This window comes from Brassica oleracea, chromosome C7 (genome assembly GCF_000695525.1).
Source record: "Brassica oleracea var. oleracea cultivar TO1000 chromosome C7, BOL, whole genome shotgun sequence".
In the NCBI taxonomy this organism is placed as follows: Eukaryota; Viridiplantae; Streptophyta; class Magnoliopsida; order Brassicales; family Brassicaceae; genus Brassica; species Brassica oleracea.
Genome location: NC_027754.1, coordinates 27,960,757 through 27,981,452, shown reverse-complemented (window position 1 = coordinate 27,981,452; position 20,696 = coordinate 27,960,757). Strand labels below are relative to the sequence as shown.

At 36.9% G+C, this 20,696-nt stretch overlaps 1 protein-coding gene across 1 annotated transcript; it reads left to right on the top strand.

Annotated features, from left to right (window-relative positions):
- Positions 1-14,689: 14,689 nt before the first annotated feature.
- LOC106305104 lies at positions 14,690-15,352 on the top strand. The gene has a single exon (XM_013741479.1). It carries the CDS (start codon positions 14,820-14,822, stop codon positions 15,252-15,254), a length of 435 nt encoding a protein of 144 aa, XP_013596933.1. The 5' UTR covers positions 14,690-14,819; the 3' UTR covers positions 15,255-15,352.
- Positions 15,353-20,696: the final 5,344 nt, after the last annotated feature.

Below are 20,696 nucleotides of genomic sequence, written 5' to 3'. Positions count from 1 at the left end.
TTTTTCGGGTCAGCAAATGTGTCTGGCATTTGATTAGCTAGCTTTGTAAATGTATAATCTTTGGACGTCTATTTTACATTCTTTAGTCTGAGGATCTTGCCTAGACTATGATGGTCGATGCCATTCTGTTTCTCTTACCAACTTATTATTTTCTCCCCCTAATGTTGGATAGTCGGATTCATTAAACTTGCAATCCTTGTTCTTGGCCACTAAATAGATCACCCATATTTGGCTCAAGGTACTTCATTATTTGTGGGAGATTCATATACAACATATATCCCCATCCTCATCCTCTTCTAAGGTTCCATCTTAGACGGCACATATATTTGTGGTGGCTTATCCAAATATCTCAAGATGGTATATATCTGGCTCATGACCCGTAATAAATTTGAGATGAGAATATCTATTCTCACTTAAATGGTCTGATGCTTATTAGTTAAGGTGCATGTAAATTCGTGTGTCCCCAAGCCTTGGACTGAGAGTTTGGACCTATGGGTAATGGCCAATACAGATTTATAAAAGGATTCAGCCAAGCTATATATAGTATGGACATGTGCGGATTTGTCCTCACTGCCCCCTCATGGACATACTATAATCTTTAAGTGCTCTGGTACATCATGGCCTAATGAGTTTCCCTTTTGTTCATGCTACACACGTGAGATTCTATGGGATAACTCTTCGTGTCTTTTCCAATGTCAATTTCGCATCACGTTTTGGACCAGGATGGCCAATCCGGTCATCCCATAAAGTGTATAATTTCGTGGGTAAACCATTCTGGTTACCATGACTTTTGCCTCTATCATACTGATTTTGGCATAGTCTAAATCAATAGGGAATGCAGGTATAGTCTTTAGGACTTAATATGGCATTGGACGATTTTCATAACTCTGAAGGAACTGTTGTTTCCTTTTGCCCATTGTATCATTGTGGAAACCATTCTTATATCTCTATATTTCATAATCTCAATGGGTTTCTCTGGGTGAATATAAAGCATCTAAATGCTTGCCCTTATACATATCTGGCCATAGACCTTAATGTGTACCATACCTGCAATTTATAAACTCATATTGGCGTTTTTTAATAAAATCATTCATTACTTTTATTAAGTTTTAATAAAACAAGTTCGAAGAAATGAAAACATAGAAATGAAAAACACCAAAACAAAGAACACATAAATTTAGATTACAAATTTCGAAATTAATCTTCAGTTTTTTAGACAATCTGAAGTTTCATAATCCATAAGATCGTCCTTCTCATGATTGAAGTCATTTTCATCATCTTGGTAAGTCATATGGGCTTCAGGATTCTTCCCTTTCAGACTCTCTTGATAGAGGTCAACAAGATGCTTGGGAGTCCTACAAGTCTTAGCCCAATGATTGCTCATACCACACCTATGACACACGGATTCGTCTGGTTTGGTCGAGTGTTGGGGTTTAATGAAGATCCATGGCCGCGACCATGACCTCGTCCAAATGAGCCATGGTCTCGACCATTTCTTCGCTCGCGGCCAAAAGATCTTCGACCGCGTCCACGTCCGTTCGACTTGTCTCGACTACGGCCATACTGGTCGTTTCCTTGGACGTGGTTGGACTCTTTATTGTCCTCTGTCGTGTGTGCTTCAGGTAGTGGAGCTGATCCAAGAAGTCTTATCTGATTGTTTCTCATCAATAAGTCATTGTTCTGCTCAGCGAGCAAGAGACAAGAAATAAGATTAGCATAGGTCTTAAAACCTTTCTCACGGTACTGTTGTTGTAACAGCACATTGCTTGCATGGAAAGTGGAAAAAGTTTTCTCAAGCATATCCTGTTCCGTAATACTTTCACCACATAGTTTCATTTTAGAAACAATCTTAAACAGTGCAGAGTTATACTCGTCCACATACTTATAGTCTTGGATTCTGAGATTCGTCCAATCAAACCGAGCTTTGGTAAGATCACCATTCTCTGGTGATCATATCTCGATTTCAATTTGTTCCAAAGATCTAGTGGATTCTCAATGGTTAGATACTGATCCTTCAGACTCTCAGCTAGATGATGACGAATGATCAAGATGGCTCTGTAACGATCTTTCTCATTATCATTATTGTTGTCGGTGATACATTCACCGAGACCCTTGGATTTCAGGATGATCTTAGCATCAAGCGCCCATTGAAGGTAATTATCTCCAGAGAGATTTAGGACAGGGAAATCCAGGTTGTTGATTTTCGACATCTGAAATCATAGATTAATATCTTTAGGTCTTTAGGAATAGGTTTTAAACGGATAGGGTTTTAGGTTTAAACAATCAATCAATGCCTCACGGCCAAGATCTATGTCTCTCGGCCAATAAGCATGCCGCACAGCCATGAATGCAATCGATTCAATCTTATGCATTTAGTTTGTCATGTAATTACAATCCTAACATACATTGTTTCTATATGATGCAATAAATACAAACAAACCTCTCGGCCAAACAAAAGATCAAGCCACACGGCTACTTGATTTGATTCAATAACATTCCTAGAAAAGCTCTAAGTGCAATTTGCAATCAATCAATTGTGATCAAATTAGGGTATGAATGCAACAACGCCACACGACCACAAGGTATGATCAAGAACTATTAACCTAGAATGCAGCAAGGCCACACTGCCACAATTCGGATTCGATTTCAAAATAATCTAGACTAGGTTATTAGGGTTTCAGTTTAAACAATCTAAACAATCTTAATTCATTCATATTCAAATTTAAACAATCTTAGCAATAGTTCTAGGTGATCAAATCAATCAATTAATATTCAATTCAAACAATCAAAATCGGTTTTCAAAATTAGGATTTTAGGGTTTCGATTTGATTAACAAGCAATTACAATTTCAGGATGATCAATTCAATCTCAATCAACATTCAATCAGTTTTAATTAATCAGTTTTTCGAATTAGGGTTAGGTATTTTCGAAAATTTGATCTTAGATCAAATAGATTTGATTTGAGATTCAAAACCTTTAAGGCTTTGATTTTAATTGATCAATGAATCAATCTCGATTTTAGGGTTTGGGGATCGAACTTATAGAGCTTCGATTTACTCATTAGGGATTGATCAATTATCCTATGACTTTTATCTTTAGAGATTGGGTTTTATGGTTTCATTCTTTACAAGCAATCCAAATTTGATTTTCATGTTCTTAGTATTCGAATTTACCTTTAGTTTTAGTAGATTGTTGAAACCAGACCACCAAGAGAATGAACCTCGAGCTGGGCAGGAATGCGAGCTGGACATGAGCTGAACACGAGCTGGCCTGGACGCGAACAGATTGAGGTTGGAGACGCGAGCAGCTGATCGTCGAACGGGAGCTGTTGCAGTCGGGATCGCGAGCGGCTCTGATGCGAACGAGGCGCTTGCAGTCTGGAACGCGAGCTGTCCTTGATGCAGGATGGATCTGAGTTTGTCTAGGATCAGGAATGCCTTGGGGCTGGAGCTAATCAGGTGGACACGAGCTGGAACGGAGTCGTGAACGGATTAGGGTTCGTCGGTATCATCGGGTTCGGATTAGGGGTTTAAAGCAAATCGGCGCGCACTGTATCTGTGCGTGAGGGCGCGTCGGTGGTCAGATCGACAAGCGGTTGGCATGGACTGATTCGTCTCGGCAAGGGCTTCAATTTGATATCTTGATCGTTTTCTGGGTCCTCACGGTTTGGAAGAACGACCTCTTTGAAGTTCTGAGGCAGATTCCTTTTCGTTTTAGGGTTTTAGGGTTTTGTTGATTTGGTTTTAGGCTCAGAGTGTTAGAGGGTATCATGCTGATAACGTGTTATGAACTTAAGGTTTAGGAATCTGTAAGTTGTGTGTATTATTACTCAATCATAAGGTGCCCTTATATATATGGGAGTTACAAAAAAAATAAAAGGAAAGACATAAATATGGAAAGTGTACAAATACAAGGAAAAGGAAATATAGTTTCCTTTTCTCTAAAGCCTAAGCCGCTTCTCTCTCCTCTTCATGCGGCCGCCTCTCTCTCTTTAGGGTTGGACCATCTCTCTCTTGGTATTGAGCTGGTTATAGACCGGGCCGGTTATGAGCATCCATCAGGTTTATAACAATACTTATGTTACAAATCAGTTTGTGTTATTAGATTTTGGTAACTGACCCTCACCGACCACATGCCAGCATTGCATACAATTCTGTAAAAGGAAACAACATTGCAAAATCAAAAGTCTATTATTGAAACTCCTCGTATAATATAACCGTCTTAATTTAGTAAGAATAATTATTCGACGAGATCAGAAATTAACAAAAAATGAGCATGTAGCTTAACCTACGCAGAAATTAAGCGAGCATGTAGCTTAAACCTACGGTACGAATCTGATTTTCTCTTATTCCTATTGTACGTACCTTCGCTTCCCTGCTTTGTTCCATTCGTCTTCTAAATTTCGACGGGTAAAGATTGTAGCTGTTTTCTATCCAAAACAAGAAGACGATTTTTTTGCCATTTAAATTGTCATTTTTAACTTTTAACCGTAAATATTTTGTTTGTTACTCAAAAATGTAATTTTTATTTTAAATATTTCTAAATATAAATAATAATAAAATTGTATAAACTATGAATATTATTTTTAAATCTAAACTATTAAAAATGGAGTACAAAATTAGATTATCCCTTAGTTTTCCAATATATTTACACTCCCAAGCCAATGATGTATTAACTCAAGCTATATTTATGGATCGTTTAATTTGTCTTTAATGGATTATTAGTTGATTTATACGAAATTAATTTTGAACTATAGAAATGCTTTACAAAATCAACTCGACATCTCCATTATTTAGACTCTCTTTTTATAGTAACTTCATTGCTTTATCTCTCATTTTTTACTCCTGCAACACAGAAACAGAGCAACTAATTGGTTGATTGCATTCGATTTGAACAAACAAATCTCAGTATACATCACAAGTTAAATGTTCATATGTATTTATTAGTTTTTGGTTAACAATTGCAATACAAAGACTTCCTTCATAGTTTGACAATGAGTATAACACAACTATTATTAGTACTAGGTTCGGCCCGCCCGTAGGGCGGGATATACTTTACTTGTGATTTGTGATCTAAATTATTATTTTTTGTATGATTTTATGATTTATATTTTAGGTTTGCATTTGCAAAAGATGTATGATACACTACAAAAAAAAACATATTATATCACATAAATAGTATCAGAAAAACAAATGATATATTAATCTTTATTAAGCAAGTAAAGATCAATTAAAACATATATTGTATTTTCATGTACGCTAAAAATATGCAGTGTACTCTAAATTTTAAACAATTTTAATTTTTACTATTGTTTCTGTTGTTTTTATTAGAAATCAAAGGTTTGATAAATTAATAAAAAGATTTAAAATTTTTATTAATGAAATTATTTTATATTTTTATTATAAAAGTATGTAAAAGTACTTGTCACTACAGTTGAAATTCAATACATAAATTATGAATTATTTTTCGTTCTTACATATTTGTTTTGAATGTGTTGGTACTTTTTATACATTTTTATTGTTTTAGATCATGTGAAAATGAATCAATTTACAATTTGTTTTCTACATAACAATCTAAAATCGATTATTTTAGTATACAGACATTTTATTAACACTTTTATCCAAATGAAAAGGAAAAGAATACAAAATATTTTAAATTTCTTATACATGTTTAAAAATATTTTAAATTTCTGATACATATATCTACTATTATTAATATAAGTTCAGAAGGTTACATGGTAGTTCGAGAGAGAGCGACTTATCTTAAACCGACTAAAACAAACATCTGGTACCCGAAACAGGTTGATGCCGAAACAAAGATAATTAAAATTGTGATACAATGCAAGTAGATTATCTTTATTTAAATTTCATATATGAAATTTAAATAAAGATAATCTACTTGCATTGTATCACAATTTGCTTTCTTGGTCGCATAAGTGGGCCTGTGGGTCCTCTTCTTCGGCGCAGCAGCAGTAAGGTTTTCCTTAACATTCTTATCTCCATCACTACTGCGTTCTCCAGTTTCAACCTGGTAAGGAAATTTGTTACCGTCCGGCATATCAGCATCATCACCATTGTTTCCTCCCTGATCCAATCGGAAAATCACACATACAAATATATGTAGACGGATAATCAGATGTTCTCAAATCATTCTTACATCAACGACATAGTCAGGTACTGGAACACGCTCATGTTCAGTGAGGATGTGTGTGATTTTGAATGTCTGATGGTGTGCAGTGAAGTTATAAGTGTTAATGTCTTTCCTTCCATGTCCGTGATAAACGGAGGCATTGTAACATCCTCAGGATTCACTCCTTCCGCAGCCTGTTTGCCAGAGTTAAACCGACATGCATATTAGATATATGTGTTTACAAATATAAAGATATAAGACCCACGAGTTTCTTACCAACATCTGACCGGCTTCAGCAACTCTGAGGTTATGCAGCTTAGTCATCACACCATCAAAACACCCGAACGCGCCTTCAGCAGTGTTGAACTGAGAAAGTGAATAATCCATGAAACAAAATAATCAAATGACATCCATTTTATTTTTGTTACCTGGTAGCTGTGTGTTTGTGTTAGCCAATCCAACCGACTCTGTTTGATTGCAGAACCGGAATCCCTCTTCAGGCAATGTAGAAACTGGTTCTGTTATCTCATCAAAGGAAGTTAAGTCATTGAAACGGATCATCAAAGGAGAGTCCGAGAGTCTGAAGCTCTGAGCACATCGAAACCGGCGGTGAGTCTTGAACGAAATCTTGGAAGCCGGCTAGAATTGATGGTTGCTTGCATTATTGTTGCCTACTCACAATTGGATATATCGAAAATTAGATATTCGGTATGAGATTTTGATTATAAAACAAACACGAAGGGGTATGTAAGTATTTCGCAAATTCAACAATAAGTAAGAGGTTTTATATTTAAAGATATATAACCAAAATTAATTCTAACAAAACATAAAGAGGTTCTCCAGATTACTGTTAGACAAATAACTGTAAATTTCTGGAAAAAAAACTAAAACATGAAGAGTCACCAGAATAAAAATCATGTAAACTTAAATATCGAAACAAACAAACACGAAGGGGTTCGACAGTATTTCGCAAACTCAACAATCAATAAGAGGTTTTGTTTCTAAAATTAAAACCAAAATTTAAAATCTAACAAAGCATAAAGAGGTTCGTAGGAATCTTGTATAAACAAAGAATTTGAAATTTGTGGAGAAACTAAAATAAAAATGAACAATCAAGAAGAAGTTAGCCGGAATCCCGATTATTCAACAATCAGTAAGAGGTTCTGTTTTAAAAGAGGTTCTCTCTAATAAAAAAAAATTCTAACTAAACACAAAAGCTCACCGGAATTCTTGTTCAAACACAAACCCTTAAAAAAAAAGGAAAATATACTCACATTGACATCCACCAGATCACCCTGACGTTTCACGTTTCTTGCTTCCCAGAATCTCATAAGCCGGGCCTCCACGATGGAGGAGCATTTGCCGGATTTGCAGTATGAGATGTATGAGATAGGAAGAAGAGATGGGTTCAAGGGGAGGAATCCAACCTCTATTTATACAGATTCTGGCACCGTCTTTAAGATCGAAAGAAAGCTTTGAATACAGATTGTGATGGAGCCAGTAAATGAGATTTATGAGGAAGACATTTAATCACACCGTTTCAGGTCACCGGAACGCCGCCGCACATGAGAAGAGACGAACTCTGTTTAGTCGATGCAGAGTATTAGGGTTAGAGTGTTCTCTTTCAAGTCGGGCCCAGACTATTACCAATCAAACAGACCAATTACACCATATCAAACGAAGCCCATAAGAACAGATGCTTAATGAATCGCTGCGTTTTGGCTTCATGGGACACGTGTCAGCACGTTGTGAAACGACTTTTCAAGCTGTCATCCCATGTGGCTTCATGTGAGGGATTCAAACCCTCTTTTATATATATAGATAGATTAACAACTAATTTTTGCCGATCAAGCAAGCTAACATTTGAAACTACAATTTATAAAATCTTAAAAAATATACATGATATTACTTGCAATCAATGTTAATATTATTTAATGACCCTCTGTATACCATAATCTATTGTTTCATAGTCATATCTTCCTTTGCAGATGATTTAATTTAAAATTTCAAAATATAATCAAAAATATCTTTGAAAATAACAACTACTATTTATTGCAATTTAATATCCTTATTTTCTCTACAGGAAATACATATCATTTAACCAAAAGATTTGGAAACCAAAAGATTTGGAAATCAAATCATTTATCAACAACACTATTTATATTGCCTATCATTTATATCTATATTATTAAAATAGAAGTACAAATAAGAAATATCCGTTAGATTTATAATTTATTTACAACTCTATGTCACTGAAGTAATTAAATGAACATGATCCTTATCTTTTTTATTTTTATTAATGCATTTTCTTAAATTGATTATTACCTAAATTGCAAATTGTAATCTTTTTTATTAAACAAAAACTTTTAAAAATCTAAATTACCAATAAATAATATTATTTGTGTCCAACTTAATTTCTAAGTTCTAGATTATCAATTATTAATAAATAATATTCCCTATTTATTAAAAAATATGTAACAATAATTCAGTAAATTATAATCTTTTCTTTTTTCTGGGTCCAATTTACTTGATAAAATCTAGGTTACCAACATATTATATTCTATAACTAATCAATCTAACTTTAATTTAGTGTATACGAGATTTATCAATATAATCGTCCAATTCACTCGCCTACATAACCGAAAATAATAATATACCTTTTCAAATTTCAAAAATCTATAGTATCTGAAGATTCTTAGTATTAAATATTTATCTCAATTATTTTCACATAAATATAAGTCTGATTATTTATAAATGTAGGATTTTTTTATGATACCAATGTTCGTGGTAAAATTGAAAGATCAAAAAACAAAATATAATTATTCAATGTAAAAATAAAACGTTTCTGTTTTAAAATGCCATAATATAAATTATATATCTATCCTATCAAAACTGAAATAAAATTTAAAATTATCCTTAATTTACATTAATAATTATGTGTCACTAAAGTAATAATAACTATATATATCATAATCACTAGTAAATTGTACCACCAAATATTCTCTATTGTAATAAAATAAAAATATCAGTTGATTAAGTTACATCAAATAAAAAATATCATTTTATTTTTTTTGCTAAGCTGAGGTGGATATTTTTCTAAGCTAGGTTTTTAGCAACATCAAGTTCACTTGTATAATATACATTTTGTAATACCAAATGTTTAAATATTAGTGTACATAATTATTTTAAATATTAATTAAAATAAAGTGCAGATGTTGAAATATTTATTTATAAAAAATAAAAATAAATACTCGCATGAGTGTGTGTGTCAAGCACTAGTGCTTTATTAAAACATAACATTACATAAATAACAAAGATATGAAAAAGAAGAAAAAGTGTAACGACCCTGACCCGGGTTCTTATTTAAAACCAGTTCGGTTTGTAATTTATTGTAACTTTATTCGTTGAACCAAATCATTTCTTTTAACCAGCCTATATAGTCTATATATCACATCTTTCCATAACCTAATAAAAAGGGGTGTAGAGAGCAGCAGCCGTATTCCTCTTACGATCACCTCTTCTCAATTGATCTCCCGAGCTCTCTCCTCCTTATCTCCTATCATTCATTTGTTCTCTTTATCTTCACCTGTGTGGATGTTCTTATCTCCTCTCCTCACCATCTCTCAATCTCTTGACTTCGATGGCAATCAAAGGAGGAAGCCACTACCACCACTCGTTCGTTATCTGACCACCACCGGAGCCATCATTCCTCGCCGAAAAGGAAGTCGTTGTCACCACCATCGATCATCCCTTTACACTGCCGTGAGTCATGACCCGTCGGAGACTTCTCCTCCTCTCCGCAAAGCCAAGCCGTAAGAGTTAAGCTCTTATTTCATATGTTTCTTGTGCCAGAAGTAACCTTGCATAAACCCTTTAACTAATATTCTTTTGTTTGGTCATGTGCATCTTTGTTAACTCATCACGTGATGAGGTGAGAAGCCGAGACCGGGTGTATAACCCCTAGGGTTATTTAATAATCAAGTCATCTCGTATTATTCTCCAATTTACTTCCGGTTCTCGATCTTGGCTAAGGTGAGGGTCTTTTCCCGAACTTCTATTACACGACTTAGGACCTCGAATAAATATAATTTATTTCTAATGTGTTCCGTCTGTGTAAAATCGAGTCTGTCATTGTTTGTTTAGTTTTTAGGTTTTTTGCTTAAACCGGAACTAGGGTGTTAGATGGTTCAACGATGTTTGTTCATTTATAATTGACAATATATATATATTATATATATATATATATATATAGTATATTGATGTGATTTGGATGATAGCCGACCATGGGTGTATTGGCTGGAGACACTACATTGGGTGTGGTGTTTGCCGCGAGTGTGGTGTTTGCCGCGGCACAGCGTAGTCGACCTGTTGTGCCAAGGCGTGTAGGTCGTTAAATCGTCTACGGGCGTGTGTTACCGAGCACATATTCGGTGGTGTTTTTGGCCTGTTAGTGGGCAGTTTGTTTGATCTCTGGGTACTTTAGGTACCGTGTTTGCAACGTGTTAGGATTAAATTATATTTATTCGGAGTGCTCTGTCCGGGTCCATGGACTTCGGGTTTAGTATCCCATACCTCATTGTGTGACTTCCCCGTTACTCACCCCTCTCTCTTCCCATTTCAGGTGAGACTGACGAGTATATGATATTTGGACGGATTGGTGCTACTGGGCTTTTTATTCGGATTTTTATTTGGGCATACGGTGAGTGGAGTCGTGTATATGGACTATTGTGTTATGAGATATTGTTGGTGGCACGCTGTTCTCCAGATAGGAGGTGACGGGTGTCACAATTTGGTATCAGAGCGAGGTTCCGTCCCGGCCTCGACCCGAGGTGGCGATTAGGCGATTAGGGGATTCGGTTTTCTAAGTTTAAAAAAAAAAGAGTATAAAATAATTTTTCTATATATATATAATAAAAAAAAAATGTTTGCGAAGTTCTTTTAGCACCATTCTGTCCAGTAATTACTAACTCAATTGTCTCTTTATATGACGATGAGTAAAATCATTGTCATTGATTCTTCGACTAACAGGGTTCTAGCTAGATGTTCAGCAGCAGATGGGTGATGTCTCAGTTTGTCAGTTTTCCCAGGAATTATTTGTTTCTTCGGTCATGATTCCGAGATCAACCAAGAGTGGATATGTGACGTTTCTGCTTTCAGCCTACTTCAAGCAATCGTTCCACGAGTTTTTGTTACTGGAGATTATGTGGTGTGACGTATGAGCCATTGGTTGGCATGTGTTGTTTTTGTGTACGAGTATGTTGACTATTTTGGAGGTATGTTCAGTTTGTAAACTCATGGGGATCGCTTTTGGATTGGGAGTGTGGCAGCTTGCGGTATATTGATATTGGAGCTACGCTTGGTGTTGTTGTTAGTTTTTGGCATTGTTGATTGTTTCAGAGATGTGTCAGTTCAAACAGCTGGCATGAGACATGAGAGCTATTTATATTAATCGCAGTGTACCAGCTATGCTCGGAGGACTGATTTGTTTGGGGACTCGTCAGGGATGGAGCTACGCTTTTACGATGTCATCCTTGGGATGGATTGGCTGTCACGATATATTATAGTGTTGGATTGCCTGAGGGCAAGAGCTGATATTGCTGGAGCAGATGGAAGTTTTTATTGCATGCATGCTACATGCTGAGGAGTTATTGGATAAAGGAGCAGAGGGATTTTTGGCGATCATTTCAATGGTTAAGAATGTTGGACAGTATAAGTTGTAGGATCTTCTGGTGATTGCAGATTATAAGGATGTATTTGTGGCCTTTGGAATGGCCACCACCAGACACATGAGACATTCTTACGACCGAGTTGGAACCAAGAACAGTACTAGTTTCACGAGTTCTACACCAATTAGCGGCAACAGAGGTGATCGAGCTGAAAGAGCATATGGAAGATTCATCAGACATGGGTTTATCAGACCGAGTACTTCACCGTGGGGAGGATCATTATTGTTTGTAAAGAAGGAAGATGGGAGTTTCAGGCTTCGTATCGACTACATAAACTTGAACATGGTATCCATCGTATTGATGAGTTGTTGGATTAGATGGAGGGAGCTTCATGGTTCTCAAAGGTCGTCCAAGCGTTAGGATATCATCAGATTGCTATAGCTGAGGAGCACGTACGGATTGTGAATTTTTTTTTATAGGAGACATATATTATGAGGTGTAGTGATACCTTTTGGCTTGACGAATGCACTATTAGCATTCATAAAAACTTATGAATGACGTTTTCGTGAACACTTGGATAAGTGCGTGATTGTATTCATCGACTACATCGTGGTTTATTCTCGGAGTAGAGAGAAGCATGCTGAGCATTTATAGATTGTGTTAGGAAAGCTTGGAGAGTATCAATGTTTCCTAATTGTGTAAGTCTAATTTTTGGCAGAAAAATAGACTTTCAGGACACGTGGTTTCAAAAGCAAGAGTTACTATTGATTCGAAAAAGATTACTACAATTTCATAGTGGCCGACACCAAAAAAGTACAGAGAGTTGCAGAATTTATTATCATTGTCTGGTATGAAAAAGGATGTAGCTACATTGTACCACCATGTCAGACTTGTCAGATGATCAAAATAAAATATCAAATATTATCGAATAATTGCGCAATCTACTTCTTTCATATTGGTAATGGGATATGTGATTATGGGGTTTCTCATTGGACTATGGAAGTCAAGTTTCATGAAGAATAATGTATGGGCGATCATGGACCGTATCACTAAGTTTAAATCTAGAGGGCATGCTTAGGACTTGTGCTTAGCTCGCGCGGAAAAAAAAATATCTATGGGTAGTATCATAGATGGCAAAGTCCATGAGAAAGAAATGTGTCCTAGAAGGACACTTAGAAGACTGAGTCGCAAATGAGGTTAGACTATCCATAATTTTGAGGATGGGGTTAAGAAACCGGATCAGAGTTTGAATTCGAGGACAAATTCCATTTAAGTGGGGAAGAATTGTAACGAACCTCACCCGGGTTCTTATTTAAAACCAGTTCGGTTTGTAATTTATTGTAACTTTATTCGTTGAACCAAATCATTTCTTTTAACCAGCCTATATAGTCTATATATCACATCTTTCCATAACCTAATAAAAAGGGGTGTAGAGAGCAGCAGCCGTATTCCTCTTACGATCACCTCTTCTCAATTGATCTCCCGAGCTCTCTCCTCCTTATCTCCTATCATTCATTTGTTCTCTTTATCTTCACCTGTGTGGATGTTCTTATCTCCTCTCCTCACCATCTCTCAATCTTTTGACTTCGATGGCAATCAAAGGAGGAAGCCACTACCACCACTCGTTCGTTATCTGACCACCACCGGAGCCATCATTCCTCGCCGAAGAGGAAGTTGTTGTCACCACCATCGATCATCCCTTTACACTGCCGTGAGTCATGACCCGTCGGAGACTTCTCCTCCTCTCCGCAAAGCCAAGCCGTAAGAGTTAAGCTCTTATTTCATATGTTTCTTGTGCCAGAAGTAACCTTGCATAAACCCTTTAACTAATATTCTTTTGTTTGGTCATGTGCATCTTTGTTAACTCATCACGTGATGAGGTGAGAAGCCGAGACCGGGTGTATAACCCCTAGGGTTATTTAATAATCAAGTCATCTCGTATTATTCTCCAATTTACTTCCGGTTCTCGATCTTGGCTAAGGTGAGAGTCTTTTCCCGAACTTCTCTTACACGGCTTAGGACCTCGAATAAGTATAATTTATTTCTAATGTGTTTCCGTCTGTGTGAAATCGAGTCTATTATTGCTTGTTTAGTTTTTAGGTTCTTTGCTTAAACCGGAACTAGGGTGTTAGATGGTTCAACGGTGTTTGTTCATTTATAGTTGACAATATATATATATAGTATATTGATGTGATTTGGATGATAGCCGACCATAGGTGTATCGGCTGGAGACAGTACATTGGGTGTGGTGTTTGCCGCGGCACAACGTAGTCGACCTGTTGCGCCAAGGCGTGTAGGTCGATAAATTGTCTACGGGCGTGTGTTACCGAGCACATATTTGGTGGTGTTTTTGGCCTGTTAGTGGGCAGTTTGTTTGATCTCTGGGTACTTTAGGTACCGTGTTTGCAACGTGTTAGGATTAAATTATATTTATTCGGAGTGCTTTGTCCGGGTCCATGGACTTCGGGTTTAGTATCCCATACCTCATTGTGTGACTTCCCCGTTACTCACCCCTCTCTCTTCCCATTTCAGGTGAGACTGACGAGTATATGATATTTGGACGGATTGGTGCTACTGGGCTTTTTATTCGGAGTTTATTTGGGCATATGGTGAGTGGAATCGTGTATATGGGCTATTGTGTTATGAGATATTGTTGGTGGCACACTGTTCTCCAGATAGGAGGTGATGGGTGTCCAAAAAGATATTTCAATAAAAGAATAGAAAATAGAAACTTATTGTTTTCAAAGTCACATTTGTTAAGATTTAGAAAATAATAAAAAAGAGGGGGAAACAATAAGAAAAAATGGCTCTTACAAATTTAGAATGATAACGGTTTTTAAAAATCTGATTGGTAAAAAAACAGTCGTCTAATCCGATAAGGCTTGACACTAATGCATATCGGGCCGCAAATTCCGTAACTTCATCCAGAAATATTCTCTACCTATAAAAACCATTAACCAATCTTTCAAGTCACATATCACAAATCGCAAATCTCATATCACAAACCTCATAGAATCAAATCCAATGGCGTCTCAAGAAACCATAACCAACCAAAGAGAAGGAGCTGAGATCGTTAATGGCGCATCAATGTGCAAGCAAAAAGCAAACGAGATGTTATCGTCCATGAATCTACCAAAAGGACTTCTCCCTCTAGACAACATGACAGAGATCGGTTACAACAAATCAACCGGTTATATATGGATCAAGATGAACAACAATGTTCAGCACCAGTTTAAGGCCATCGGCAAAAACGTATCGTATGATGCGGAGGTCACTGCTTTCGTTGAGAACCGTAGGATGCGTGGTCTCACAGGAATCAAGAGCAAAGAGCTTTTCATTTGGGTTACGATCACTGAGATTTATATTGATGATCAAGATACCTCGAAAATCACCTTTGCTGGCCGCTCGGGTTTGTCACGTTCTTTTCCCGTTTCTGCGTTTGAGGAAGAGGAGAAGTGATATATATGTGTGGTCTTAAAACTTTGTTTCATAAACTATATATAGCTATGTATTGTTTCCCTTCTTTTATTCCATAAATATGTAATGTGTATTATTTATCTGCATCGTTCCGATCAGAAATACTTAAAAATATAATTTTATAGAAATCTGTTTATCAATATAATTCTTATTTTTTATTTTGAAACTTTAATTCATTAATTTTCCATAATTTAATTAAGCGTGCGCTTTGGCCTTTAAAAAATGGAAAATTCCTTAAAAATATCCATTTTTTTTCCCTATCCACTTTTTACCTCAACTAATTATTTGGCCCATTTTAACATCCAAACTTTTAGAACTGTGTTTATTTTAATACCCAAACTTTTTTTATTTTTATCAAAATATCAATAAGTTTCAAATGAAAATTTAAAAACCTTTAAAATTCACAAAACATCTTAAAAATTCTATTTTTATTTGAAGTCTTATAAAAAAAAGTAACTAAATTGTGGATAATGTTAACTTGTGTAAAAAAAAAATTAAGTTTTAAATGTCAAATTTGGTTTATTTTTGGAAATAGAAAACAAATTTATTTATTTTCCATCAAAATTAATTTTTATAAATTTAAAATGTTTTCCATAGTTTATTTATTTTCTTTCCTATAACTTAAAATAAAAGTGAGAATTTAAAAGTTTTTTCTTAGATTTTAGAAGTTTAAATTTGGTTTGAAACTATTAATATTTTTGATTAAAATTAAAAAACAAAATTGGGTATTAAAACGAACACTGTTTTAAAAACTTGTGTACTAAAATAAGCAAAATAATTAGTTGAGGTATTAAATTATGAGAAAAACAATTTGGGTATTAAAAAGCTTAACACAATTTAGTTGAGATATTTTTATGAAATTTTTCTTTTAAAAAAATATGTGCCTTTTAAGCTTTGGAATTATTTGTGAGACTCTTGTCTATCATGGTCATGGATTGAAGCTCTAGAAACTCATGCTTTCAGATTTGTAAAACAATAATAATTTGGTATCGTTATCTTAGTTGGTTTTCAGGCATGAGATAATTTATTTATGAACAAGGTATAGGGAAGACGATACTAGAATTTAAGAGAAAAAGGTGCATCTCTTGAAACGGCTGATTTCACTGCTATCTAAGAGCATCCTTATTGGTATAATATCTTAAGTGGGGTTCTAAAGTACAAAAAATTAATATTTTAACACATTTTAGTTACTCAATTAAGTTTAAATTCTTAGAAAAATCTCAATTTGATACATGTCATTATAGTTTCTTAAAAGTTCCTTTTTGGATACTTGTCACTTTTCTATTTTCTTAATTTTAATTTTTTCTTAATTGCTAGATCCATCAGTTTTACCATCCAACTAGGAAAAGATCCGCGCAAAAGACTATAAAAATTGGGAGAATTGCCAAATGTGACTCAAAACTTGGAGTCAAACCCAAAACAATACCCCAACTTGGGTCAAAGGCAAAAGTAACCTAAAAGGCTATTGAAATTACAACTATCCCCTTGTGACCAAACAAAAAAACGGAATTTTTTTTACGTTTCTACCCCTCGCAAGTCGTCTGTTTAGACGACTTGCAAATAAGTCGTCCAGACGACTTTAAGTCGTCTGGACAGTTAGTCTTAAACATAATTTAAAAATTTTGTAAAAAATATTTTGATAAGTGAAAAATGGGAATTATGTAATTAACATATGTCTTAGGAGGTATAAATTAAGATATAACAAATTTCAATTGTTTTCAGCATAGATGAGTGAAAGTAGTGAGTCATGATATTCTTAAGTTTATGTTTCATCAACATATGTTGTAGTATTGTATGTGTTCTTAGGGTTAGATTTTGGAAAGCATTAAAACCGTTTTTGAAAATTTTTAAAATTACTTATCCGTGTTCATTTCTGTGTATAGTAAACACTATTTAAGTATAATTAGATTTTATAACGTGGTTAGTTAGTTAATCTAGTCATTTTAGTTTAGGGGTTCATTTTAGGGTCTAGGACGACTTAATATTTTGTCGTCTGAAAACAGACGACTAAATATTAAGTCGTCTGTTGTACATTATCAGCCAGAATAAGTCGTCTAAACCGGACCAAACCTTAAAGTTTACCAATGTAATTTTAAAGCTAACCGGATTATTTACCCAATATATAAGGTGATTTTTATTTTTTTGTTTCATTTTTCGCGAAATTCAGAAACCCTAACAGTTCTCTCTCAAAGGCGATTTCGAATTCCCACGATTTCCGAACAAACCATCGTTCTCAACATCGGCTATCTATCTCACTTCATTCTCACCGTTGTCGCCGCAGCTTCTTCTAACCCTAGCCGCGCCGATTCCTCTAAACCCTAGCGCCGCCGATTCCTCTAAACCCTAGCGCCGCCGATTCCTCTAAACCCTAGCGCCGCCGATTCCTCTAAACCCTAGCGCCGCCGATTCCTCTAAACCCTAGCGCCGCCGATTCCTCTAAACCCTAGCGCCGCCGATTCCTCTAAACCCTAGCGCCGCCGATTCCTCTAAACCCTAGCGCCGCCGATTCCTCTAAACCCTAGCGCCGCCGATTCCTCTAAACCCTAGCGCCGCCGATTCCTCTAAACCCTAGCGCCGCCGCTTCCACTATATCCGAACAAACCGTCGCCCTCGCCACCGTGGTCACCAACGTTCTAAACACTAGCGCCGCCGCTTCTTCTAAACCCTAGCGCCGCCGCTTCTTCTCTGTAAACCTTAGCGCCGTTTCTCTGTAAACCCTAACGCCGCTAAGTCATCAATCTCGAGGAAAAGATGAACATAAAACGTTGTCTCTATCAATTTACTCATTCTCACCGTTTCACGTTTATTTTTTCAGATCTATAACCGCAATGACGAGTACTCCAACTCCTTCTGCGACTGGAAGACTTGTAAGTAATTTAAGTCGTCTACTAAGTCGTCTGGACTTATATTGTTGTCTTTGATTATTTTGCAGACAAAAAGGATGGATATTCCAGAACTCCCCCGTAGGTTATACACATCAGGGGAAGAACCAGAAGCCCACAATAGCATTTCGTATCATACGGATAACAGCAAGTTGCATACTGCTCTTAGGAAAGCTCTTACTGATGACGAATTTGAAGAGCTCAAGGAGTCGAGTTTGGGAGTTTTCATCAAGTTCAAGGAGCAGGGATTTGGTTGGGCTTCAAGGCTGGTTCACTACATGCTCAGTTTCAAGCTGGACATTAAGAAGAAGTATGAGATGTGGTCTCTCGTTGGTCCAGAACCTTTGAGGTTTTCACTGTTAGAGTTTGAAAACCTCACTGGTCTAAACTGCGAGTACATCGAGGACCTTGAGACACCAAAATGTGACGTTACCCCAGAGATGGTTTCTTTCTGGGGGATGCTGGGAGTTCATCTGGAAGCTGGGCCAACTACTGATCAGATAATAGCAGCACTGAAGAGATGCGGGGATTGGTCCAGGGAAGATCGCAAGCGGCTCGCGTACCTCTCCATCTTCACTGGATTCATTGAAGGGAGAAAGTTTTCAACCGCTACACGATCTACTCTGGCAAGGCTAGTGATGGATTTAGAACGGTTTGAGAATTATCCATGGGGGAGAGTCGCGTTTAAGGTGCTGATGGACTCTTTGTGGAACAAAGAAATTGCTGGCTGTTACACCGTGGATGGGTTTATACAAGTTCTTCAGGTCTAGACGTACACAGCTATGCCGGAATTGGGTGCTAGTATTGGTGGTCCCAGAGCAGACAGTCCGTCTCCACCGATACTGGCTTACGAGGGCAGCAGAGGCCGCAGATCAATGAAAGCTGCTATCTTGAGTCAGGTATTTACTTCAATCCAAAAGACTGCGCAGACGACTTATTATAAGTCGTCTGGAAAGTCTTCCATCTGGACGACTTATTAGACGACTTATAATAAGGCGTCTGGAAAGTCTTCCCAGCTGGACGACTTATCGGACGACTTAATTAAGTCGTCTGGAAAGTCTTCCATCTGGACGACTTATTAGACGACTTATAATAAGGCGTCTGGAAAGTCTTCCCAGCTGGACGACTTATCGGACGACTTAATTAAGTCGTCTGGAAAGTCTTCCATCTGGACGACTTATTAGACGACTTATAATAAGGCGTCTGGAAAGTCTTCCCAGCTGGACGACTTATCGGACGACTTAATTAAGTCGTCTGGAAAGTCTTCCATCTGGACGACTTATTAGACGACTTATAATAAGGCGTCTGGAAAGTCTTCCCAGCTGGACGACTTATCGGACGACTTAATTAAGTCGTCTGGAAAGTCTTCCATCTGGACGACTTATTAGACGACTTATAATAAGGCGTCTGGAAAGTCTTCCCAGCTGGACGACTTATCGGACGACTTAATTAAGTCGTCTGGAAAGTCTTCCATCTGGACGACTTATTAGACGACTTATAATAAGGCGTCTGGAAAGTCTTCCCAGCTGGACGACTTATCGGACGACTTAATTAAGTCGTCTGGAAAGTCTTCCATCTGGACGACTTATTAGACGACTTATAATAAGGCGTCTGGAAAGTCTTCCCAGCTGGACGACTTATCGGACGACTTAATTAAGTCGTCTGGAAAGTCTTCCATCTGGACGACTTATTAGACGACTTATAATAAGGCGTCTGGAAAGTCTTCCCAGCTGGACGACTTATCGGACGACTTAATTAAGTCGTCTGGAAAGTCTTCCATCTGGACGACTTATTAGACGACTTATAATAAGGCGTCTGGAAAGTCTTCCCAGCTGGACGACTTATCGGACGACTTAATTAAGTCGTCTGGAAAGTCTTCCATCTGGACGACTTATTAGACGACTTATAATAAGGCGTCTGGAAAGTCTTCCCAGCTGGACGACTTATCGGACGACTTAATTAAGTCGTCTGGAAAGTCTTCCATCTGGACGACTTATTAGACGACTTATAATAAGGCGTCTGGAAAGTCTTCCCAGCTGGACGACTTATCGGACGACTTAATTAAGTCGTCTGGAAAGTCTTCCATCTGGACGACTTATTAGACGACTTATAATAAGGCGTCTGGAAAGTCTTCCCAGCTGGACGACTTATCGGACGACTTAATTAAGTCGTCTGGAAAGTCTTCCATCTGGACGACTTATTAGACGACTTATAATAAGGCGTCTGGAAAGTCTTCCCAGCTGGACGACTTATCGGACGACTTAATTAAGTCGTCTGGAAAGTCTTCCATCTGGACGACTTATTAGACGACTTATAATAAGGCGTCTGGAAAGTCTTCCCAGCTGGACGACTTATCGGACGACTTAATTAAGTCGTCTGGAAAGTCTTCCATCTGGACGACTTATTAGACGACTTATAATAAGGCGTCTGGAAAGTCTTCCCAGCTGGACGACTTATCGGACGACTTAATTAAGTCGTCTGGAAAGTCCGATTCGTCTAAACCCTAGCGCCGCCGATTCCTCTAAACCCTAGCGCCGCCGCT

What these genes read in the sequence shown, in the direction of transcription:
- LOC106305104 (XM_013741479.1), top strand. Translation starts at nt 14,820, where the DNA reads ATGGCGTCTCAAGAAACCATAACCAACCAAAGAGAAGGAGCTGAGATC.